Below are 25,284 nucleotides of genomic sequence, written 5' to 3'. Positions count from 1 at the left end.
ATAAGATAGGGGGAAAAGTGTTACTTTTTAACCAATTTAGGAGATAAAATATTGAGTTTTGAATGTAAAGAGCAAAGTATAAAACACGTGTAAATTACAAAGAAATTAAATAATTATTGTTTGGTTTTTGGGTTTAGTATTTTAAAAAAGACAAAGTTTGGACATTTTTACCTACTTTTTTAAACAAACCCTTTTAATAAAATAAATATATATTTTTTTTAAATATATATCTTAAAAAAATTCCTTTAATTTTGGTTAGCATTTCTGCATATGACTAGTGTTGTACATTTTTTTCCCACCTACCCAAACCAATATACTTATTAGAGGCTTAATAAATTAGTGCATAATATTATTAACTTAAAAAGAAAATTCTAAACCAAATATACGGTCACCGAATATTTTTATTTTATATATATATATATATATATATATATTTTATATATATTTCTTTTTCTTGTGTTTTATTTAAGTTTATTTGTTTTTGTAGAGTCTCACACTCACAGCGGAGAAGAGAAGGGGAGCTCTCACGCTCGCTCGGCAAAGAGGTACGTTGGTTTCTTCAATTTCAACCTGAATCTCAACTTGGGATCAACCTCTTCTTCGATCTCTTTGTCTCTCTCTGTGCAACAATTCTGGGTTTTCACTGTACTGGTATTGGTATGGAATTTGTAAGCGGGGTATACATGCTTGCTTCTTCTATTTCAGTCTGGTTTTGTATGCCCTAAATCGATGTAATTCACTATCAATTTGAGACATTTTTCCTATTTATAAGTGCCCTTTTATTTCCACTTTCATTTGTTTCTCTTAATTTCATCCAATTTTTTGTTTGATTAGTCTGTATTTCTTTTATCTGTTCCATAATCTGAAAATTGGTCGATTGTTTCAGTATTGTTACGGCATTGTTGTTGTTTCTGTTGCTGTTATTGGTGGCTTTCTAATGATTTTTTTTTTTTTTTTGTTAAATTTCTATTTATTTATTTATTTTGTGTGTTCTGTTTGGTAGCTCAGAAATGCCAGGTTTTTTGGTAATGTATTTTTGTATTGTTTTAGTTTTTATTAGTTGATGTTTGGGTTTGAAGATGTATTGGAGTTGGTTGGCGTTGTCCGATGTGACGTGTTGTGATGTGGGCTGGTTTTTGTGGAAGTGGGGCGGTGAAGATGAATGTGATGTGTCCAATTGTGAGTAGGGTTTGATTTTTTTCTTTTTCTTTATGCTATGTTAAAGAATTGATTTTTGCTTCATATATATGGATATTTCTGTATTAAAGTGGGTTGTATTTTGAGAGAAGTTTGAATTTTTTCTTAAGAAAATGAATTTTCAGTTTGATTGGATGAAAATCTAAAAGGAAATGCTCCCTTGAATGAAAGGGGACACACCCGAATGTGCAGTGAGAAATGAAAAAGACAATGCATAGGTGAAAAAGAGGATCCATTCCCCTATTAAAAACCCATCTTAGTTTAATCATTTCATGGCTGTTCAAAATTCTCTTCATTTCTCTTTCTGGGTATTTTGGAATTTGGTTGTGCAGTGCCATGTTTTAGAACAAATTTTCCATTTTTAGAAATTTTCAACTCAATTATTTAATCAAATTTTTGGTTCAGTTATTGTTATTTGGTTAAGTATTCTTGAATGGAAACCCTGTTTTAACAGTTTGGAATGAATTGTAGGTCCACTTATTGGAATTTGAGAATGAAAAATCTGAAAATATATGTTAACCATACTAAACTTTGTTAGCAGTGTCTTGACAATTCATGATCTTGTTAGGAGTTTGAACAATTAGCTTATTGGTGGCACACTGCTGTTGCCTTCTCTGGAAACAATAGATAATAGGTTTTGTAATATAGGCCTTTACTTTACTCCAAACATGGATTGATATCAATACACCAAATACAATTTTAAATTACATGGTGATTTTGTGTACTTGGAAGAAAAAAGTAGCATAATCTTTGATGATTTGGATATGCAAGAATTGCAGCTGCAAACTATTTTTAGTAACTCTTTGCTTGAGTTATCTAGCAGATTATAGAAGATCAGAGATTATCATTTGTTGAGTTCTTTTAACTTTTGGGTTTTTTTGTATGGTGTAAGAAGTCTTCCATAAGATCTCATTTACTCATAAGAAATGGTTAAAAACCAATTCTAGCTCAAAAATGACCAAGAAATAAGAGTACTTCTACTTGGAATAAATTGGAATACCAAATTCTTTAAGATTTATTTATTTATTTATTTTTATTTTTGATATTAATCATATATATTTGTACCTAAAGAAGCAAAGCCATTAATGGATGGGTTTATTAGAGCTTTAGCTTATTTTGTTTTCCTTTGTAACTTATGCAGAAGTTTTATGCAAAGTGTTTTAAGTATTGGTCATGAAAATAATTTTTTTAACAAACTTTTTCACTTTGTTTTGAATTTTTTTTATTTTTATCTTTTCAGACAAGCAAATGCTGTAGCACTTGAAAAGGGATCCCAAGTAGAAGCGATGGATGGAAAACAACCTAAAAGACAACAAGAAATGATAAACCTAGTGGAAACACATCTCATCCAATAAGTCTAGAGGAAAAAGAATTAGCAAAAACAAATACTTATCATATTTTTATTTGTTTGTTGAAAGGAAAATAAAGACGCGTTTTAGAAAATTATTGGTACAATGGTAAAATGAGAAACTCTCTAACTGTTGTAATCCCATTTTGCTCTGAATCTTTTCACTTCTAAAGAAATTATTTTGGCATGGTTTTCTATTCTTTCTTTTGTGTGTTAATGGAAATAAAAATAAAGAAGCATTTATTAAAACGTCTGTCTAGAATGGTAAAGTAAGAAACTCTCTAACTTATGTAATTTCAGCTCATTCCAAATCTTTCACTTTTGGATAGAAATTATTCTGGTAAGTTTTTTAATTGTTTTTTTTTGTCATCCTACTTTGACAGTTCCACCCACAATCTAAGTCCACTTATCTTGATGGGAAAATGCATTTTTGTGAACCTTTATGGCATTTTTTGACTTATGGTCAAACATGAAAACTAGAGACACTTTGGCTCAAGCAAAAGAGGCTACTTGACTTCCATTTTCTGGAAGTCATTTTTGAAATATACAAGCATGCATATGTTCTTAAGTTCTAACCGTCCAAACTTTGATTTAAGTAATTTATTATTGAGTTAACCTGCCAACCTATTTGTAGTTTGAATATAAAGATAATGTGGATTTTATAAACTGATAATGAAACCACAGTTACCAATAGAGGTTTTCATTCAAGTGCTAAAAGGGAAACTTGTTTATGTTTAGAATAAATTCCCAAGATTTGTTTTTGAAAATTGCTTATAAAGTATTAGCTAATCTTTTATATTTAAAAGGTGTTTAAATATACTTAATTGGAACAGTCCAGTTTGCATCTATGTACAAGTTTTCTCTCTAATGACCCTGTTTACCAAATAAGAAACTCTTTCCTGGACCTGACTTGTCAAAATTTTGCATACCATCAGTGGGGGGAAGTAATTGTTCTCTTTCTGTGAAGTTATCTTTACCTATAAAGAAAAAAGCGATCTTTGCATTTCTGTACCCATTCCATTAGCAGTATGTGCACAGACACGTGAATTTTTTTCTTGCATGAAATTGAAAGTTAGTTGATGAGGTTGACTAATGTTGATAACCTATGTAAACCTAGGTTGACTTTGTATATGTTCTTTTGACTTTGTTCTCTTTAAATTTTATATCCAACGAAATTGGATTTTGGCAATGTTAATAGTGTGTAGATAATGTTAGAAAACATGAAAGAGGAGGCAATGAGAAGGCACTCTCCATATTTAATTATCTTTAAAAAAAATAAAATTGTGGTAGTAAACTATATATCCTGCATTCCCATGACAACTTTATTCTAAAAGTACAATCATTTTGGAAATTGTTCTCATACCATTTGTCTTTCCAAAATCTCACTCTTCTACCACCCTCTACAAAAAATACAACTTTGTTTTGCAATAAAGATTGTTCCTTCCTGATTTCCTTCCAAAATCCCACACCAAACCCATTCCTCACTTCCCTAGTACTTCACCCCCCTTCTTCCTCCCCAAACTTCCTACTAATAACATGCTTCCAAAGAGTCTCCCTTTCATTTGCAAAGAGCCAATTCCACTTACATAAAAGGGCCCTATTGAGAGTAGAAGACGTCTGACTCCCAAACCACCCTTTCTTTTGTTTGAACAGATGGTATCCCACTCTACAAAATGAGGCTTCCTCTCCAAAGCTCCCTCTTCCCACAGAAATCCTTTTGAATTTGCTCTAATCTTAATCTATCCACTCTGGGAATATGCAATAAAGACATACTAGACAAAGTACTGTGAATCAGAGTGATTCTCCCTCCTTTAGAGATAAATTGTCTTTTCCACATGGCAAGCCTTTTCCAAAATCTCTCCTCCACCCCATCCCAAGCAGCCACGAACTTGTGTTGCGCACCCAAGGGAAGCCCCAAGTAAGTAGTTGGGAGCCTTCCCACTTTACAACCAAACTCAAAAGCCAAAGCCTCCAGATTCTCTACACTTCCTACTGACAAAATTTCACTTTTATCTAAATTGATTCTCAAACCTGAGATGACTTCAAACCACATTAACAACCAGCTTAAATGAACCATCTAATGTTGGGAAGCTTTGCAAAAGACTAGTGTATCGTCAGTGAACAACAAATGAGTGACCAGAACCCCATCACCACTTTTGCCCTTTATCCTGTAGCTTGATAAATACACCAACCCCCTCCCCCCACTGCTCTAAAGATGAGCCTACTAAGAGCCCCCACCCTGATCACAAATAAGTAAGGTGAAAGGGGATCTCCTTGACATTGCTCTATCTACTTCATCTAAATGTACATGAGGATTCATAGGAGTGTTTATAGGTTTAGAACATAACATATCTCTCTTAGTGAGTGAAACATGCACATATTTCCTTTGGAACAAACTAGTCCTTTCTTTTCATGAGTAATCTCAATGCTTAAGAAATATCTAGCCACCTATATGTCTTTAGTTTGAAAAGTCATTTTCAACTATTTTTTCACTTCTTTTATCCCAAACAATTTATTACCAAATATGAGGATGTCATCAACACAAATGATTAATACCATACTATTTTTTGATAGGCAAAGATCAAATATATTAATAGTGTCTAACAAAAGGATGCACAAAAGTATCCATAGTGTATACAAAAGTGCCAAAAGGCAAATGAAAGCTAAAGGATAAACAAAAAACAACTCTGTTACATTACTTAGAGCTCAACCAATCCAAAAGTCCAATATGAACAAAGAGCTATCACCTATGTACACTCTAACCCACTCCCAAAAAAATTATATATAAAGGATTATTTGATAGCTTGATAAGTTTTTTCAATATTATCAAATAATTAAAATTATCATACTAATTATGTATTCTTCATAAAGATTGAGTGATTTGAGCAAAACCAAGGTTGTTAGCAAGAAGATACTAAAAAGTTCACTTACTTTTCCAAAAAGCAATAAGTAGATCAATATTAGATAATAGTATAAGCCTAGCGGTAGGAAAAGAACCTCTATTAAATGTTAGTATCTGAATGGGCTACTTTAGCTAGATGGGCAACCTCTATTAAAAGAACCTCTATTGCCTGAACTTGCAAAGGTTACTCAGACATAGGAATAATGGAGAGTTGATGACACAATTTGATGAGGATAAATCTCTAAGATATACATGAAGGTGATAAATTTGATTAGTATTACCCATCAAGGTAGCCTAGTTGGTTAGGGCAAACATTAGGAAGTGTGGTTCCAATAAGTGGCACATGGTCCTGAGTTCAAACCCTACCACTGATGATACTCTGAATTCACTTGGTGCTGGTTGTTGCAGGGCGGTCAGCACCCCAAGGTTTGGGTTCCTATGAAGAGTCCTAAAGGTTTGGTCATGGAAGGTTCCTCGGCTATCAAAAAAAAAAAAAAAAAAGAAGAAAGAAAGAAAAGGAATTATTATTATTTGTAATTAAAATAAGATTAGTATTTGTTGGAGTCATATTAGGATTAAATAATTAGGTTATAAGACAATTAGAATTAGAGTTACAATGGGTTATTAGAATCTTGATAGACTTTGGATTTTTTAGAGAAACCTATAAATAAGGCTAATTGATATAAATCAAAGTAATTGATTGATGATAAATAATATTAGTATTTTTTGCAAGTGTTGCAATTCTCAATGAGGAGACTCCATTGATTTTCTTCTAGGTGAAACTCTTAGAAGGCCTTAGTGAGACTCTAATGTTTCTATCTCTTCTTCTTCTTATCTTTTTTCTTTCTATTCTATTTTGCTGCCACAAACTTTATCTCTTGTTCCTTTCCTTAAACCTTAACCCATCTATTTGATTGTAGGCAACCATCCTAGGGTTGTCCTACATCACAATTGTTCTAAGACCAATGTACTTTTAACTAGATTGAACAAAAACTTGGCTACTTTGAATTCCTTCTATTGCCTATGTAATGGATCATTGCCATTAGTAAGAGGATGATATGCAATGAGTCACATTGACATTCTTACATCTGTCGATAGTGCTTCTTAATCTATTTAGCAATATTGAGAAATGTAACAATAGTAGTAATATGAGGTTCCATGCTATTGCATAATTAGATCATGACTATGGTGTTATCCTTATATTATATTCTTCATTGTTCTTTGAATATTTAGGGGGAGTTAGAATTTTTTTTTTTTTAATTTGCCCTTTTAAGAAATACTTTCGTAGCTTTGGTCCAAAGTGAAAAAAAAAAAAAAAGAAGATTTTTATTCTATTTTATGGTAGTAACTTGGATACCAAAATTTTTTGAGTTGTTCAAGGCAAAAACTTGATGCTAGTATTAGAAGCTATTGAAAACAACCCACAATAGAATGGAGAAATTGACTAGAACAATAAAAGAAGCAAACAATAAGAACTAGCAATCACTCAAAGGGCATAATCAAACACACTATTAGATGGTACTTATTCAATAGGCAATCACCATAATAGTGGCAACCAAGAAATTGTCTAGTAAAAGAAGGTAAGAATTCTAATGGCACCAATCAATGCTGCAATATTAAGAAAACGTCATTGGCTTGAAATGAAAATAAAGACAACAATGAAGAAATAAAGTCCAAGCAACACTCCAAAATTAAGGAAAAAACTTAACCCATTCTAGATAGAGCTGAACATAGTATTGATATTTGAAGTTTTGATCACAAGTATAGATTGCGGGGGGTTAAGGTCTTGATTATTGGTACATTATGCAACACTAAAGATTAGGTTCGGGGATGAGGTGGTTGTTAGGGTGGTGTGGATGGAGCTATATAGGGTGATTGGTGTCTAAGAGCTATGGTTTTGAATCCACTCTCATACCATGTTAGGAAATATGAACAAAGGAAAAGAGAAGGTGTTTCTTATGTTTTATAGCAATGAATTATATGCATTGCACTTCCACAATAACCCTATAACTAAAAGTACAATAATACCCTTGGTGATAAACTTTAACAATATATGCACACACACACATACACACCATTGAAGGAATTACGTAAATAATAGTCTGCTAGGCTTCTATATTTTTTACCAAATTATAGAAATGCATTTTATATGCATATACATGCACAATTGTGATATACAAACAAGTTATTTTGGTTAAAATGCCCATGTTGACATGATACAACACATGTGTTGGTGTGAGATTCATGTTGAATATGCTTATATTACATGAAATATGACTATTTAACTCATGTTTGCCTTATCTCTTTCTTTAATTTTTTTTTAAATTACGCTTATATCACACCAAATATATATATATATATATATATATATATATATATATACATAAAAGAGATAAAATTGTATTGAAAATAGCTGCCAAAACAACAACTCAAATTATACAAAGTAGAAACACTTCTCCCTTCCCCAGCTGGAACAAATAGCTGTCAAACACGAAGGATCAAGAAAAACCCCACCCTCAACGAGAACCCACCTAATCAATGAAGCCAACTAAAGTTGAAGGACCATATTTTATGAACAATATCGTCTCCGACCAAAGAAAGAAAACAAAAGAACTCTTAAGTCTTTGGATGGATAGCACATCATCTTCAAACGCAATTATGTTCCTTGCCTTCTAAACCGTCCAAAAAATACATAAGGGGTCTGCTCTCCAAACTTCCTTTCTTTTTTTTTCCTACAAAGGACCCATCCTAGCCCAAAAGCGTTGCCTTAATTGTGGTTGGCAGCACCCACTGGACCCCAAAGAGAGAGAAAAACAACGTCCATAAATTCCTTGCCTTGGCATAATGGAGGAGGATGTGATCTATCGATTCTTGATGCATTTGGCAAATGTAGCATCTATTGCTAAAGGCTATCCTCTTTTTTGAAGTTGGTCCAAAGTAAGAGATTTTTCCCATGTTGCTTCCCACCTAAAAAAACTCACTTTGGGCTGCACACAGGCTTTCCAAATAACATTTGATGGAAAAGAGACTGGAGGGCTTGAAACTAAGGCTTTGTAGAGAGACTTAATGGAAAACTTCCCACATTTAGTTTCTATCCAAAGTACCCTATCTTCCACATCCCGCAGAACACTCTTCCTATTGAGGCCCAATAAAAACCTGTGTACCTCATCCACCTCCCAATCATTGAAAGGTCTAGAGAATTGCAGACTCCAACTCCTCCCTCTGTTAGTGGAACTCCACACATCTTTCATCCAAGCGTCCTTGCAAACAACTAGAGCAAATAAAGTAGGAAACAAAACATGAAAAGGTGCAACCCCACACCATCTATCCTTCTAAAATTTCACCATTTGACAATTACCCACCACAAAAGAGAGCCTACTACTTACAACATGCCACTCCCTCCTAATTGCTTTCCACAACCCCACACCGTACCCATCCCTCACTTCCTTGGAACACTAACCCCCTTGCTCCTCCTCATACTTTCCCCTTATCACTTGATTCCAAAAGGCCTCTCTGTCATTTGCAAACCTTCATTTGCACAAAAGTGCCTTATTTAGAGTAGAGAAACACGTTACCCCCAACCCCCTTTTGCTTGTCTAAGCAAACCAACGCCCACCTAACAAGATGAGGTTTCCGCTCAAGAGGCCCACCTCCCCACAAAAAATCCCTCTAAATCTGCTCTAACCTCAATTTGACCGTCATAGGTAAAGAAAACACAGACATGAAATAAATGGGCAAGCTAGCCAAAGTGCTCTGAATCAAGGTGATCCTCCCTCTTTTGGAGATGTATTGGCTCTTCTACCTTACCAATCTCTTTCAAAACCTCTCCTCCACTCCATCCCAAGCACCACAAATTTGTAAGGAACACCTAACGACAATCCCAAATAAGAGGACGGGAGACTCCCAATCTTGCAATCGAGTTCTGCAGCTAGAGCCTTTGCATTTTCCACACATCCCACTGGGAATAACTCGCTTTTATCATAATTAATTCTCAACCCCGAAATGGCCTCTAACCACATTAGTGTCCAACTTAAATATATCATCTGATCCTAAGAAGCCCCTCAGAAAACCAAAGTGTCATTGACGAACAATAAGTGACACCTAAGCCCCTTCACCGACTTGACCCTTCACCTTACAGGCCCTTATATCACATCAAATATAATTATTTCACTTCTCATCTCTTTTTAAAATTATATCATATAATTGTATAAAATAAATTGTAATAAAAAATAAAGAACTTTCGACTTAATTTCTAACTCTTATAATTGAAGAAGTGCTTTATCTCTTTCTTATTTTTTAAAAAATTATAACGGATAAAAAATTTAAAGATAAATATAATAATTAATATTATATAACATTTAAAGAGAAATCTAATAATTAATAGCATAAAAGATCTAAAGATAATATTAAAATTAATATCTTAAAAATATGGGATAAATTCTGAAATGAATATAAAAATTTCAAAATTTTTGCATAATAAGAAATTAAATATGAATTATATTTTATAATCAAATGCATTAGAAGATTTTTTTTACAAAATCAACATAAATTTTTAAGTTTTAAACCAATCAAAATTTACTAATAATGAGGTATAATATTTAAAAATATATATTTTTCTCTACATTCTATTAAAATAAAAGACTTGTAATAAATGTTTTCTTCACATATAATTAACGTTGATGTCCAAGTAAAATAACAATTAGTGTTTTATTAAAATTGAAAAGATATAGAAAATATATTCTCCAACTAGTCAACTACAATGAACCTTGTGCTATTATAGATGACATACTTATTTTATTGTGCTTATATTTAGTGTTAATTTATTTTTATTAATGTCGTATCCAAGTACTTGCTCCCATAATTGAGATCCTTTTTAGTTGAACCCTCATGTCCTTAGATTTTGGGATGCAAAGGATTCACTTCATTGCTCCATAGCACTAACACTTTGATATAAATCGTTTTGTATTCCTATGATTGATTGGGTACTTGCTTTGGAATAGTAACGAGAGCTTCCTCTAAACCTTTAGGAATAAGTTTTAGCTATCAAAGCAAAGATACTAGTATTATGGGAGGGCTTGTTGTAGGCTAAAGCTTTGTGCCTATCTAATTAGACCATAAAGGGAGATTATTCTATTTTAATGTCTTGAGTATCTAAAAAGGAAAGGGACTCTTGGAAGTTTGACAACTAGGTCCACAAAATTTTAGAAGTTTCTAGTGAGGTGGGATGCTCCTCTTGTGTTCTTTGTTTAGCCAATCAAGTTGCAAATTGGTTAGCCAAGAAAGGAGCAAAGCACTTGGTTTCCTTTGTTTGAGACTTTTTCCCTTTTGAGTGTATAAAGTTTCTATGGTTTGAGTGCATGGATTTTTTTGCTTTTTTTCAATTTGTTTGTACACATGGTTTTATTTTATTTTTGAAGTATTATATGTGTTTACTTTCTGAGCAACACTTGTACATTTTTGAAGAATTGCTCATCTTTTTTTGTATTGACCATTCAATCAATGAAAATGTTTGTTTTTGCCTCCCTGCACCCCCCCACCCCACACTCACCAAAAAAAAATACAAAAAAAAAAAAAAAAAAACATATATTGCCTCACAAAAAGTTTGGCTTTGACTCATCAAATACCTATATATATATATAGGTGTGTACATGTATGTCACTAAGTGTAGCTTTTACATGAACACATCCATTTGAGCCCTGGGGTTGCAATAATGCATTTCTACTTGTAATTGCAATGTATTTTTCTTAGTTCTATTATTGCAAGCACTAAAATTTATTGTAAAAAGTCGTCCTAAATTTGATATTATCTTATGCTTGCAAGGGATTTTATATAAAAGGGAAATGTCTAAATGAGGGTTAAAGTGGCCGGCCTTGTAGATCATTAATTTTGGCTTTACGGTTACATTATTATATGCTATGCCCATGGTATTTTAGATAAATAACCAAAAACTATATTTCTGTTTCAATACCTTTTTTCTAGAAGGATTTGTTGGGCTGGCATCTACCTATTGTGTCTTGTCTTATATCCATGTAATTAAATTATACATAAGGGTGTGACCCTTGCTTTGTAAGAATTTAAAATTTAGTAACATTCTAAAATTTCTATGGGAAGGATGGGCAGCCAAACCCCGACAAGCAATGATCGTTCGAGGACATATTGGACACCAACAATGGAACGCTATTTTATTGATCTTATGTTAGACCAGATGCATAGAGGGAGTAGAATTGGCCATACATTCAACAAACAAGCCTGGACAGATATGCTTACCATGTTTAATGCAAAGTTTGGATCACAATATGACAAAGATGTTCTCAAAGGCCGTTATACGAATTTGTGGAAGCAATTCAATGATATAAAGAATCTTCTTGGCCAGAGTGGGTTTTCTTGGGATGAAACTCGGCAAATGGTAGTAGCTGATGATGATGTCTGGGATGCCTATATCAAGGTGCAATACTTCTCTATTTGTATCATAATGTAATTATGCCATATTGTAGACTAATACAAATTTCATGCAGTTTCACCCTGACGCACGATCGTACAAGACTAAAGCAGTCCTGAATTTTAATGATCTATACTTGATATATGGGTATACAACTGCTGATGGGAGATATAGTCGTTCAAGTCATGATATGGACATTGATGATGATATCCAAGGAATGAATATGGGTATGTTGCCGTTTCCTGTTTAAGATCTATCCCAAGATCGGAGTTTGTCATTGCCAATAATAATGTCTTATTGACCGTTGGTTAAATGAGCTATCCTTTGGGCATCTTCATCTTTTTGAATGGCTTAATAAAAAACAGATTCATAAGGAGTAAATTTACATTAGGAAGTGTAAAGTCAAAAGTTATATAAGAGTCATCATGCTTATGGTGTATGATTTTGTAAAGAAGATAACCAAACTCAATTTAGTCCTTTATTTCCATAGCTTTTGACAAAAATTGTCCTATGTGTTTTTCAAAATTGTAAAGCCCCCAATTTTCACTATTTTAGCCAATCCTTCAGCAGTTGGTTAGCTACTTTCCACAAAAACTATGCAGCATGTTTTGCTTTTCTGAGCAGTTCTAGGCCTATTTTTCCCTTTTTCTGGTCTTATTCTTTTGTACCTTTTGGTAGGATTTCTATGTCATTTGTTTTTTACTGATTCGTTGCAATGAAATTGTTGTTTCTAATCAACAAAACCAAGTAATTGGCCTGTAACATTATATCATATGCTTAGCCATTTATGTCCCCTAAGTGGTTCTGGTTCATAGGCCATGGTGTATTGTTTTTTAAGTGTGCTCTTGTTAGTAAGCAAATGAAATTGAGATGTTTGAAATTTGACAGCCCTCAGGATGGATTTCCCAGAGAACAACTCTATTTATGTGGTGGAGGATATAATGGTTAAATGATTACTTCTACTTATATATCTATTTTTTCTCAATTTGTAGGTGATGGAATGGGTAGCATAGCCCCATTGAATAATGAGCGCTCAAGGACTGACTGGACAGCAGCCATGGACCAATTTTTTATTGACCTTATGCTGGACCAACTAGGCAAAGGCAATAAGATTGGAAATACATTCAACAAGCAAGCTTGGACAGATATGCTTGCTTTGTTCAATGCAAAGTTTGGTCCTCAACATGGCAAAAGAGTTCTAAGGCATCGGTACAAGAAATTGTGGAAGTATTATAGTGATGTAACAATTCTGCTTAAACAAATTGGTTTTTCCTGGGATGATGAACGAGAAATGATTTTAGCTGATGATGATGTTTGGGATGTTTATATCAAGGTATATCATTAATTCATTCATTTTTTAAAATATTTTTTTTCATTTATTTTTTTGTAAATTGCTTATGCAAAATGTGTAGGCACACCCGCATGCCCGATCATATAGAACAAAAACCCTGCCAAACTATAAGGATCTGGGTTTAATATATGGAGATGCCATCAACAATGGAATGCGTCAAGACAAAGACCTTGAAAATGACCTCTTAGGAGTAAAGGCTGGTGCGTTTCAATTCTATCACCATGTGGGATTACTTTGTTTCCAGTACTTTCAAGGTGTTCTACAGTCATAGGGTTTCAAATTTGGTTCATGATTTCATGCCTGACATTCTCATGGGAAGCCCACAAGATAATGAGAAAGTTGATGCATGTTTATAAGAGAAATGGGCAAAAGTTAGCAAAAATTCTCCGTACTTAATTTTGGTTGATATTTTGTTTGATGGAAGAAGAAATATCATCTTTGTGATTTCCTCAACCGATCTGTTGGGGTCTGACCCCAGTTATTATATGAGAAGTTAATGAGGCCATCAGCAATGGAAGTATTTTCCCTGAATTTTCTGCTCATGGGCACCAATGAGAATAATTATGTCTAAATTATGGATGATTTTAGGAAACATGCTTAAGATCTTCATTTTGACAGGCCATAATTACAAACTTAAGTGGGGAAATCAAACTCCTATATGCTTACTGGGATCTTATATTTGAATCCTGGGTCTTATGAATGAATGGTCTTAAAAGTAACTCTTTGTGTCTGTAGGTGAAGGAAGGGAGAGCCAAACCCCTACTGGAAGTGATCGCTCGAGAACATATTGGACACCGCCAATGGACCGTTATCTCATTGACCTACTACTAGATCAGGTGCATAGAGGGAATAAACTTGGGCAGACATTCATAACCCAGGCTTGGGCAGACATGGTTGCATCATTCAATTCAAAATTTAGATCTCACCATGACAAAGATGTTCTAAAAAATCGGTTCAAACATTTGAGGAGGCAGTACAATGACATAAAGATTCTTCTTCAGCAGAGTGGGTTTTCTTGGGATGAAACACGAGAAATGGTAACAGCTGAAGATCATGTTTGGGATGCTTATACCAAGGTGAACAACTACTTCCTCATGTCTTAGGTTTTCTGGTTGTTCTTTTGTTGCTTATGTTTGATTTATGCAGGCACATCCTGATGCTCGAACATACAGAGTTAAAACTGTACCAAGCTATCACAAATTGTGTGTTATATATGGACAAGAAAGTTCTGATGGAAGATACAGCCGTTTGGCTCGCTATGCAGATCCAATCTGTGAAGTCCCTGTTTTGATGACTGGTATGTTTCTTCATTGATGATGGCTTGATAGGGCATAGGTCCCAATAATGAATATCAAATCATGAATTTGGTATGTGAAACTGTTACAGAAATTATTTTTGGTACAAGAAGTGAACTCTATTGCCTATTAGAACAAGGGTGTCTTTTTATGCTAATTTAGCTATATATGATGCATGCTTGTATTTTAGGTATACCATCAGCATGTTTTGTAATTTTTCTGACAGAAATTTACTATTTCTTCCCCTAAGAAACCCTGCATTTTACCCAACATTTTTCTATAGCATGATTAACCTGATCTTGTCACATTTATTTAGTATTGACAGACCATGATCCAATATTGCCAATGTTGTGAATGATTCCTGTATCATTGAGGATTTTCCAAGCAATTTAAAAATGACAATGTGTGCATTTCTTTCCTCCCATTCACCCCTGCCCTTCTTATATTCTATTACTAAGATGGATTGTTGATGCACTGAGGTTCATTCTTGTTTTGTTCAGCGAGGCACACATTCAAAGACTTGCTATTTCTGTTTGGTAACCACATGTCTGGAAATTCATTTTTTTATTTTTATTTTTGACATTTCTTGGAAATTTGGCCACTACCATTTGGACAATGGATACACTGGAATTCCGCTGTATTGTTTTGATATATGTGCATATACACAACAGATAGATAAATGTGTCTATGTATGCATATAGTGTTTGTTTGTTTAAGGATTTTGGTAATATTTTCACAGCCTGACCATTCTAAAACTAATAGACTTATGGTAAGGTCAGGGTTTAAAAGAGAAAACAAATATATATTAGTTATTTATTATATAAAAATATATTTGCTCATTGACATGTCTTCAGCAGATTGGTGTTATAATGATTTGCCATGTCAATTTGTCTTTTCATTTTGAGTCAATGCCAATAATGGAAGGATATCTTATTAGAAATTGTGATTGTTGGACCTTATGTCATTTGACCTAATGCTAGAGCAGTTACTTAGTGCGAATGTGATTGGATAGACATTAAAATATCAGTGGATGGGTATTTTTATGCTGTTTAATGAAAATTTTGGGTTGGATTATGACAAAGATATTTGAATTACTGGAACTGGGGAGTAAAAATTTGAGGGGGCAATGCAGTGATATCAAGATCATCCTTGACCAAGGTGGGTTTGCCGAACAGATACCAGAATATTCTCAATGTTTAGGACCCATGCATAAAGATGCATTGCTTATTCATTTGGATCTTACATGAATTTTGGATAACAAGTGCCTTATGTATTATATATGGAGCCACAGAGGAACCCTACAATGCCAAAATTTTCATATAGTGATATCAAGTTTAGTTACTACAAGTGGAGAACTAGAGTTGATATGGGACCTAATTTATTTCTATTCTTCCTTTTGGGCCTCGACAACTATAGCTTTTGAGGGCACTCCTCTCTCAATGTTACTCAGCTCAATTGGAATTTGGTGATAAATCAAAGAGTTAAAATAGCAAGGTGTGGAGCAAAGCTTTGATCTCTTTTTGTGGGAGATATATCAATCCCTATAGAGAGTAGAGTTGCTTTTTTTTTTTTTTTGGTTTTTGATAGACGAAGACAACTTGAATTGAAAAGACGCCTAAATAGGGGGCGCACCCTACGTATACAAGCAATATGCAAAAAGAGCCAAAACAAGGTTGGAAAAAGAAAGTAAAACCTAGAGAGGTAAAAAGCTAGCCAACATGCCAATCAGCCAAAAAATTAGGAAAAGAGGGAGAGTCTAAATTCAAAAACTATTGAAACCACTCTAGAACAGACCGAAAAAAGAGGTTCCTCGAGCAGGCATTTGACATCTCTTCCTCTTTGAACGTTTTTTGGTTTCGCTTTCCCCAAATACACCAAAAAAGACAAATAGGCGCTAATCTCCAAACTGCTCTCCTTTTCTTCCTTAGCTCTTTAACTTTCCATTCTAGAAGTAGATTTCTCACTGAGGCCGGGAACACCTACACCAGACCAAAAGAAGATAGTAGCAAAGTCCATAGCTCCCTTGTCTTATCACAATGAATCAGAATGTGGTTTGTCGATTCCTTGTTGTCTTTGCAAAGGCTGCACCTGTTGACCATGGACCAACCCCTCTTCATTAACATGTCTGCTGTTAAAAACTTTCCCCAAACTACTTCCCAAGCAAGAAAAAAGAAAACAAGTTCTAAGAGGGGCATACAAACCCCAAATCTCTTTGGCTAGAAATAAAAGGCTACTCTCAGTCCTTAAAGACCTATAATATGATTTGACATTAAACTTTCCCTTCCTCTTGATCTTCCAAACTAAGGAATCCTCCCCTTCTTGAACCTATATTGTAGAAATATGTTCCAAAAAACGAGTCACCTTCAATTCCTGATCTTGGAAAGATCTTCTAAAGTGCACCTCCCAACCCCCGCCTCCACCTCCTTGTCTCCCTCAAAGGTCAGCCACTACAGCAGAATCATGGGTTGCAATTCTGAACAGCAAAGGGAAAAGATCCTTCAGCTTAGAATCCCCAAACCAAATGTCCCACCAAAATCTCGTGAGTCTACCATTTCCAATATGGATACTAGTTCTAAGAAGGAAATCCTCCCAACCCTTTCTAATGTCTTTCCAAAGGCCCATTCCATAAGAATCCCTCACCTTTCTAATGGTCCAACCCCCTTCCTCCTCTCCAAATTTTCCAACAATGACTTTCCTCCAAAAACTCTCCCTTTCTAGAGGAAATCTCTAAAGCCATTTTCCTAGCAAAGCTTGATTGAAAACCTCCAAATGCCTTAACCCCAACCCTCCATGCTTCTTATCTTTACAAATAACCGACCAACTTACCAAATGGATTTTCCTTCTCTCCTCCAAATCTCCCCACAAAAACTCCCTTTGAATTCTCTCCAATCTAAGTCTCACTTTCTTTGGGATTACAAATAGCGACATAAAATAGATGGGGAGGTTTGAGAGAGTGCTCTTAATAAGGGTAAGTCTTGCTTCCTTTGACAAGTATTGTTTTTTCCAAGTAGCCAATTTCCTATTGAATCTTTCCTCTACAACATCCCAAACTCTACACGACTTATGAGGGCCTCCAAGGGGTAAACCTAGATAAGTAGTAAGGAGCTTCCCTACTTTACACCCAAAAAATGCAGCTGCTCTATCCACATCCTCCATGCCCCCTGCCAGTATAATTTCACTTTTCTGTAGGTTTATTTTCAGGTCTAACACCACTTCAAAACAAATAATGACTCACTTCCAAAATTCCAACTGGTCTCTATTATCCTCGCAAAAAAGAAGAGTGTCATCTGCAAACAACAGATGAGAGACATAAATCCCTTCTCCACTTCTTCCCATTACCTTAAAACCCCTAATGAAACCTTTCTCCTCAGCTCTTGCAATTAAACTACTGAAAGCTTCCATAATCAACACAAACAAATGTTGAGAAGAACTCTGTAGGAGTGCCATTGACTAAAACTGTCATTCTCATAGTTGAAATGCAAAAAAAAATCCATTTTCACCACTTGGGACCAAATCCCATTTTCTCCAAAACTGAAAGAAGGAAACTCCAGTTTACGTGATCGTAAGCCTTTTCAATGTCCCATTTACACACTAAACCTGCACTGGAGCTTCGTTTCCTCAAGTCAATCACCTCATTAGCTACCAAAACTGCATCCAAAATCTACCTACCTCCCAGAAAAGCGTTCTGGCTATTCGAAACCACTTTTCCCATTACCCTTTTTAGCCTATTAGCTAGGACTTTTGCAATAATCTTATAAAGTCTACCCACAAGGCTGACAAGCCTGAAATCCTGCACGTCACTAGCCCCAACTTTCTTTGGGATAGAACTAAGAAGGTTGCATTAAGGCTCCAAAAAACAGTGTTCTGCGTATGGAGATCCTCAAACACCTGCATCACTTCCCTCCCAACTATAGGCCAACAGAACTTCTAGAAAGCCAGTGAAAAACTATCCGGCCCTAGCGCCTTATCACCCCCCAAATTTGAGAGAGCTTTAGAAACCTCCTCCTCTGAAAATGGCCCCTCCAAAGTCTCATTATCCAAGAGGTCAAGAGTTTTAAAAAGCCCTGAATCCACTATAGGTCTTCTCACTGGAGTTTCTTCAAACATGGATTTAAAGTAGGACCTAATCCCTTCTTTAAGCTCCTCCTCTTTATCCAGCCAAACACCCCTAACCGTAAGGCTACTGATAAAATTTCCCCTTCTCCTTGCATTTGCCATGCGATGAAAGAACTTGGTATTGTTGTCTCCCTCCTTCAACCAAAGAGCCCTTGACTTTTGCCTCCAAGAGATTTCTTCAAGGATGGCACAATGACTAAACTCATCTCTGGCTGTCCGCTTACTTCTCCTATCTTCCTCAGATAGAGATCCTAGCCTTTCTAAACTGTCCCAATAGTTTAACTGCTCCAAGGCAGCATCCTTCTTAGCTGACACATTGCCAAGGGACTCTTTATTCCATTTGTATGGTTTAACTGCTTTTCCTTTGTACAGTTTCATGCAGTACTGTATCAAGGTGTATGTTTCGTTTGTGTATTGGAGAAAACTTATCGATCTGTTCTTTAGATCAGAGTTTGTTTATTTGTAGAGGATTCCTCATTCTTCACATGTACTTTTAAATCCTTATCAATGAATAGTTTGTTTCTGATCCCAAAAAATTTGTGTTATCAGAATATGTTCATAGTGAAGATGTTTGTGACTGTTCCATAAGATGCATTTGTTTATTCATTTGAATCTTACATTATATTTGGGTGATGAGTGCCTTTGTGTGCTGCCTGGAGTCCTGGAGGAACCTTTCAATGCAAAATTCTTCAGATGCAATATAAAGCTGAATTACAACAATAGTTCGTGTGTGAGTCAGGGAATTCATCTTATGATGATGGAAATAAGGTCAAGCCATCTTGATATTGATCATGAGTTTCATTATGGTTAGACTATCAATATTTTGCTTTGTTTAAACTGTACTAGGTTGACAATTTGGACTTCATAGTCAGATGTTAGGAAGAGGTGATTCCTACATTGAATAATCCAGAAATTTGGGAATGATAATTTACATGGTCTTTGTTGATAAATTATGCATTATTATGAAATATGAAACAAATGCCCATTGTTTAGCAAGTATATGTATTATTATGAGTTTGACAGGGTTGTGACATTTATATGAAAATTATTTTGTGTTTGATTTATTAAGGAAATGTTATGTTTCTATTTCTGTTTTTCCTTTTGTAATCTATAGAAGGAAGAGCTAGACAAGGTCTACTTTGTAGGGATTATTGCTTGACCTGTAAGTGAACCAATATTACCATGGATTTAGTTAGTAGGTTCAAATATTGTAGTATAGTTGCTAAAGAATTGAAGAACTAAGCAGAGGGTTACATGTTTCTGTTGTCCAATGATAGGCTGGGATCCCAAGACAACAAACACATTTTAACATTTTAAAATGTTGTCATAAAAATTTGAGAAAGCATTGCATATGAATCTTCTTCTTGAACATAGTATTATCGGGGGACAAAGCTTGAGAAATGTAAACTTCTGAGCTCTGTGATGCTTATATTAAGCTTTGTACCTTTTTAGTTTTCTGTTTTTGATTCACAGAGTGCTTGGAGGTGGGGATGGTTGGGTTGGGTGAATAGATAGTCCAATTCTGATCCGATTTTTATGGCCTCGAACTTTGTTTTCTTGAAGCTTGATAAACTAATTCAAACAATAGTATTCAAGAATATAAGAAAATAATAATCATACAAATAGGACACCATATATATGTGGCAAACCACCCACAAAGTTTTAACGGAAATCTCTGCAGATGCAAAAACCATGGGTGATCTCAGAAACAACCAGTAAGTATGAGACTATATAGTTTTACCTGATCTATAGGCTACCAACTCCCATAAGATTTCTACCAGCCAACACCTACACTTCTTTATACCGTCAATGCAGCACTCCCCTGTACCCTATATTGGATCACCCCAAAAGTGTAATAAGGCTTAGTGGATTGAATCTTTAACCCTTGCATTTCTACTCAAAAAGACTTTCAAGACCTTCTTGAAACGTTTCTGAGAGTTTCTGAATCTAGGGTAGAGCAATGATAGAATGTCCTAATTTTTTAGGGCTCTGTTGAAAAAGTGTTTTCTTTTTGTTTTTTTAATCCAAACCCTAATTTTTTTTAGTCATGTAACCTAAGGAAAACTCATAATTTTAAAAATTTTAAAAAAAAATTCTGAGAAAAATTTCATGGCCTTTATCAGCTTATATATAACTCAAATTCACTTTCAGATTTTCTATCATTGTCCCAAATTCAAATCTGAAATATACTTGACTATGGAGTTTTCAAGTCACTCTTGAAACATATAAGCGTCAGTGGAGGTTAAGTAGTTTCAGATCAGTGGTTTTGTGGAGCAAAATTGGTAACCTAATTGTTACATTAATAGTTCCTTTAAAAAAAATCTTGATGCATGATCATATAGAATAAGAACTCTCTCATATTATAATGATAATAGTTCATGTATGGAAATGCAACTACTAATGGAACATATAACCATTCAACTCACCATGCAGTGCTGACAATGACATGGCAGGAGTGAACATTGGTGCTCATCTCCTTCCATCCTCTAGTAGCAGCCTTCCCTTCCCAACCCTGAACAAAAACCTCCTTGTTGTGTTCCCTCAGTATGCCCATTTGTAAATTTGGACTAACTGACCATAAGAAATATGCCTGTAAGAATTAATTTGGACTATTATGGCATGAATCTTTTTGTGTGAACTGTACTGTTATGCATTGATCTCAGGTATGTAGTTGCGTGATGATTAGTGTATCTAATGAGGTTTTCTTCTTGTGGGAATATCTTGTCTCTTAGTTTTTAATGAAGTGCGATTTGGAAGCTTCATGGAAATGTCTATCCTGTTATCTATGGGTTTTTTATTCTCTATCTTTTCCTATAGCTTTTGAGATCACAACTTCACTCTTTAGAGCTTTATACTTCAAATAAAATAGGTTCATTTCTGATACTCTGAAAAACAAAATACACTCCGTTCAAATGCTCTCTTAAGTTAAATGATTTTATTTTGTTTTGGTTGGTGGAATCCATTCTAAATAGATATTTTTGAATTTGTGGTTTTCTCAATTTATAGGTGAAGGAAAGGATGTTGAATCTCCTGCTAGTACTGATACTCTGGTGATAGATTGGACGCCACCAATGGACTGTTATTTCATTGACCTTATGGTAGAGCAAGCGAGTGGAGGGAATAAGGTTGATGAGGCATTCAGTGAGCAAGCATGGGCTCACATGGTTACTTCATTTAATGACAAATTTGGCCTTCAGTGTGACAAATATTTTCTAGAAAATCGTTATATGTTCTTTATGAAACAGTATAACGACATCAGCAACCTTCTCAATTATAGTGGGTTTGCATGGAATGAATCTCAACAAATAGTTACTGCTGAGGATCATATCTGGGAAGCTTATATTAAGGTGCATTTCTTATTTGATATTGTTGTTTATTCTTTATTAAAAAATCACCAGACTCTCATCTGGTTGTACATTGCAAAATTTAGTTCCTGATCATTCCAACTCCCCCAACCTCTGCACAAGAAAAGAAAAGAAAGAAAAAAAAAGAAAAAAAGAAAAAAAAGAAAAGAATGAAGGAACAAAAGGCTAAATTACTTAAAATGAAATATGCTTCTTTGCATGTGAACTGAGAAAGGGTGTTGATGTTAACCAGATTTGGTTTTAATGTTGACCCTGCTCATTTGAAGTAGCTTACATATGATTTGCAGGGTCACCCAGATGCTGTTTCATTTAGAGACAAATTTTTGGGGAGCTATAGTGATTTATGCAAGATCTTTGGAATTGGAATATTGGATGAAAGTTTCAGTTGTCAGGATCTGTCAATGGAAATCGACCCAAATATTATAGAAGTGAAGATGGATGGGGCTTCTGAAGATTCACAATTTTTTGTGAGGGATTCTGAAATACCTGACCAGAGCAGAAAGCGCCAAACTGCAGTGCCATCAGCCATGGAACATTCCAGAAAAACGCAGAAAACCATGGAGGGGATGCAAGAAGCTCTTAATGAAATGACAGGTATGGTCACGACATTGGTAAGCAACAAAGAGGACAAAAACTCCATCTCCATTGAAAGCGCCATTGATGCACTTCAAGCCATACCAGACATAGATGATGATCTATTGTTGGATGCTTGTGATCTTTTGGAAGATGATAAAAAGGCCAAGACATTTTTAGCGTTGGATGTTGCATTACGAAAGAAGTGGTTGCTGAGAAAGCTTCGTCCATAGTAGTCTTGCAAAGCTTTTCGAATGAGATGATTTATATTTTGTTTGTTGATTTTCTGTTGAGGTTTCTAGAAATTGAATTAAATTTTGCTTAGAAAGTATAGCACTATAAAATGTGTCTACTTCTTATTCAGAGTATATACTGGGGTAGGTGGAGCCAGGATTTGTTGGCGAACACTTGCAGCTATTGCAGTCTCCATCTCATGGTGATGTTGCATAGCATGCAGTTCATGCTCATCTTCTCTTTGAGGTTGATATCCTATGACATACACACAGCCCCATCTTCTCCCTTTACCCAAATATAAAATTCTCTTCAATCAATGAGGGAGGAATAGGATTTTATATTTTTATCAGGATTCTGAAAGCTGGCCTACCCAATTTTTGTTCATGATCCTGTATACACACACACAACTGATATTAACATCAAGCAGCTGCTCCTCCCAGGTTTCAACATGGGGCAGAAGGATTTGAAGAGGGAAAAGACAAATGAAAATTGCATTCTTTCCTTTCAGCCTAATGGAAAACAACTGTGCTGGGGTTTGGAAAAGTCAATTTGATCTTAATTTCGTGCATTAACAAGGAATCAGAATATTCAGTTGAATTCTATCCATAACTTTTTAAGATTCTGGACCATGAAATAAATGAATTTAATCAAAATCCAAGAGTACCATAGATCATTGAACGGTTGCCAGGCAACTGATTTATCAACTCTTCTTACATTGTTAGGAGTTGTCAAGCCTGTATATTATGAATCCAGACAGGCATATGATTTAATCAAAATTAGCCACGTGAATGCAAGCAAGATGTTTAGAGAATTCAAAGAAAGAGATGCGACCACAAATATGGTTGAAACACTAGACAGATTTCTCCATACATTGTTAAAAAAAAGCCAGATAATTTCCTGGGCAGGCTAACCTAAATCCATCTTAAAACTGATCAATATAGATTTCTCTTCATAATCAAACCACCCCCAAAACCAATACAAATGGAAAATAAGTGGATCCATTGATATTCTGAACCCCTCCCCCCCCCCATTTCTTCATTGAGGAGAGTAGATGTTACTTTGATGCATATGCCATGATCCATCCAGCAAGCTCATTTCACCCGTCTTCTCCTATCCCTCTCTCTCTCTCTACCTCTATCCCTGTCATGATCTTCCCTCTCTCTGCTTCCACTCTTCTCACGATCACGTTCTCGATCCCTTCCCTTTTCGCTTTCTGGATCATGAGATCTATCACGGTGCCTCTCCCGGTCCCCATCCTCACTTTGACTCCGGCTGCGGTGGCGCTTTCTTGTAGTCTCGCGAGAATCATCTCGTCTGTCCCTTCTCTCTGCAGATGACCGCTCTGTTTCAGGGTTTTGTAAAATAAATAAAATCATTCAAAATGTACACTAATGCTGAACTTTTTGCAACCATGGAAGAATTTTCTTCAGGACTTGCTGAAAATAAAAACTACCTATACAAAGGCAAGACCAAGAGAGATTACATATGAGGTTCTTTAAGAAAGTTGAGATTTGTTATACCAAGATCTTCAATCTTTTAAATCACATATGATAATAAGAGTAACTAAGGCACACATTTTGATGAAGAGCACAATCATATTTTTCCAGAGCATAATAATGCACCCTGAAAAATACCAGTAATGTTGAGCAAGAACAAATAATCAAGGGATTTCTTAAATTATTTCCAATTCCCATGATGGACTACTCTGAAATGGCAAATGGTGTCAAGTTCTGGGATGGCACTTCCTACAAGTTAAGTTAGAGATACTAAGATAGTTCATGTCATCTTATAAAAATTATCGATAAGTGAAAAAGTTAATCTTCACAAAATCCATTCCCAAATCACACAAACTATTATGGGCGTGCCATTCTTAGGCAATGATATGATAATGATATTAAAAAAGAACAAATGTGTTGCAGTAATTGGAGATTCAAATGTGAAAGGAAAACAGTCTTAAGCAGCAATATATGCCCCTGCATGTGAATGCAAAAAGAAAACATGTGTATGTGAGTATACGTGTAAATTCCTAAGAAGAACAGCTACACAAATTACTTGAGCAGAATATGTGTTAAAAACAAGAGAAATGTTGCAGTAATTGAAACTTTGAATGTGAAAGAAAAACAGTCTTGAATAGGTTTTCAATCTTAGAACCAAAATAGGTTAAGGATGCATCATCCAAGAGTTTCCTCATTTTCTTTGGGTTAGACATGGAAAACAAAAAAGAAGGGGGTTCATTTAGGTTCCTTCCCTTCCACTGCATAGCTAAGCTAGCAGGTATGATGATCCCACACATCCAACCAGCTTACATGATTTACCAACACTCTACTTAGTTGAAACAGAGCATCCTGCGCTTTAGGTTACCACTTATAACAACAGCATCATCTAGTAGCATGGTGACATTCTTATAAAGACAATTTCATAAAAGCATAGCCTTAAATTATAGGGGAAAAAACATATTCAGCCC

The 25,284-nt window shown here is 35.0% G+C and overlaps 2 protein-coding genes across 8 annotated transcripts in view; one reads left to right on the top strand and one right to left on the bottom strand.

Annotated features, from left to right (window-relative positions):
* Positions 1 to 439: 439 nt before the first annotated feature.
* On the top strand, positions 440 to 23,003 carry LOC100266462 (L10-interacting MYB domain-containing protein). 5 transcript variants are annotated; one of them, XM_019219389.2, is made up of 9 exons: positions 440 to 545; positions 11,559 to 11,892; positions 11,963 to 12,113; positions 12,879 to 13,219; positions 13,299 to 13,437; positions 13,973 to 14,313; positions 14,384 to 14,534; positions 21,655 to 21,995; positions 22,301 to 23,003. In XM_019219389.2, the coding sequence occupies exons 2-9, from the start codon at positions 11,560 to 11,562 to the stop codon at positions 22,817 to 22,819; spliced, it is 2,316 nt and encodes a 771-aa protein (XP_019074934.1). In that variant the 5' UTR covers positions 440 to 545; position 11,559; the 3' UTR covers positions 22,820 to 23,003. The 5 variants fall into 5 exon arrangements, with proteins under 5 accessions (XP_019074934.1, XP_019074933.1, XP_059592277.1 ...); XM_019219388.2 differs by having other exon boundaries at positions 22,283 to 23,003; XM_059736294.1 differs by having other exon boundaries at positions 516 to 731.
* Positions 23,004 to 23,645: 642 nt separating this feature from the next.
* LOC100262865 (protein RRC1) overlaps positions 23,646 to 25,284 on the bottom strand; it is a 30,259-nt gene continuing 28,620 nt past the window's right edge. For 2 of the 3 annotated variants that reach the window (XM_010650459.3, XM_010650460.3), the window contains exon 18: positions 23,646 to 24,162. In XM_010650459.3, the coding sequence (XP_010648761.1) occupies positions 23,912 to 24,162 (251 nt within the window). In that variant the 3' untranslated portion in view covers positions 23,646 to 23,911. The remainder of the gene's footprint in view (positions 24,163 to 25,284) is intronic. The other variant, XM_010650461.3, reaches the window with a different exon arrangement.

Source organism: Vitis vinifera, chromosome 4, assembly GCF_030704535.1.
Source record: "Vitis vinifera cultivar Pinot Noir 40024 chromosome 4, ASM3070453v1".
Lineage (NCBI taxonomy): Eukaryota > Viridiplantae > Streptophyta > Magnoliopsida > Vitales > Vitaceae > Vitis > Vitis vinifera.
This window is presented reverse-complemented; position numbering and strand designations above follow the sequence as displayed.

Excerpts from the sequence above, each read along its gene's own strand:
- LOC100266462 (XM_059736292.1), top strand. Across the intron at positions 13,220-13,298 it reads TTTGGGATGTTTATATCAAG|GCACACCCGCATGCCCGATC; the intron begins GTATATCATTAA and ends CAAAATGTGTAG. Across the intron at positions 13,438-13,972 it reads CCTCTTAGGAGTAAAGGCTG|GTGAAGGAAGGGAGAGCCAA; the intron begins GTGCGTTTCAAT and ends TTGTGTCTGTAG.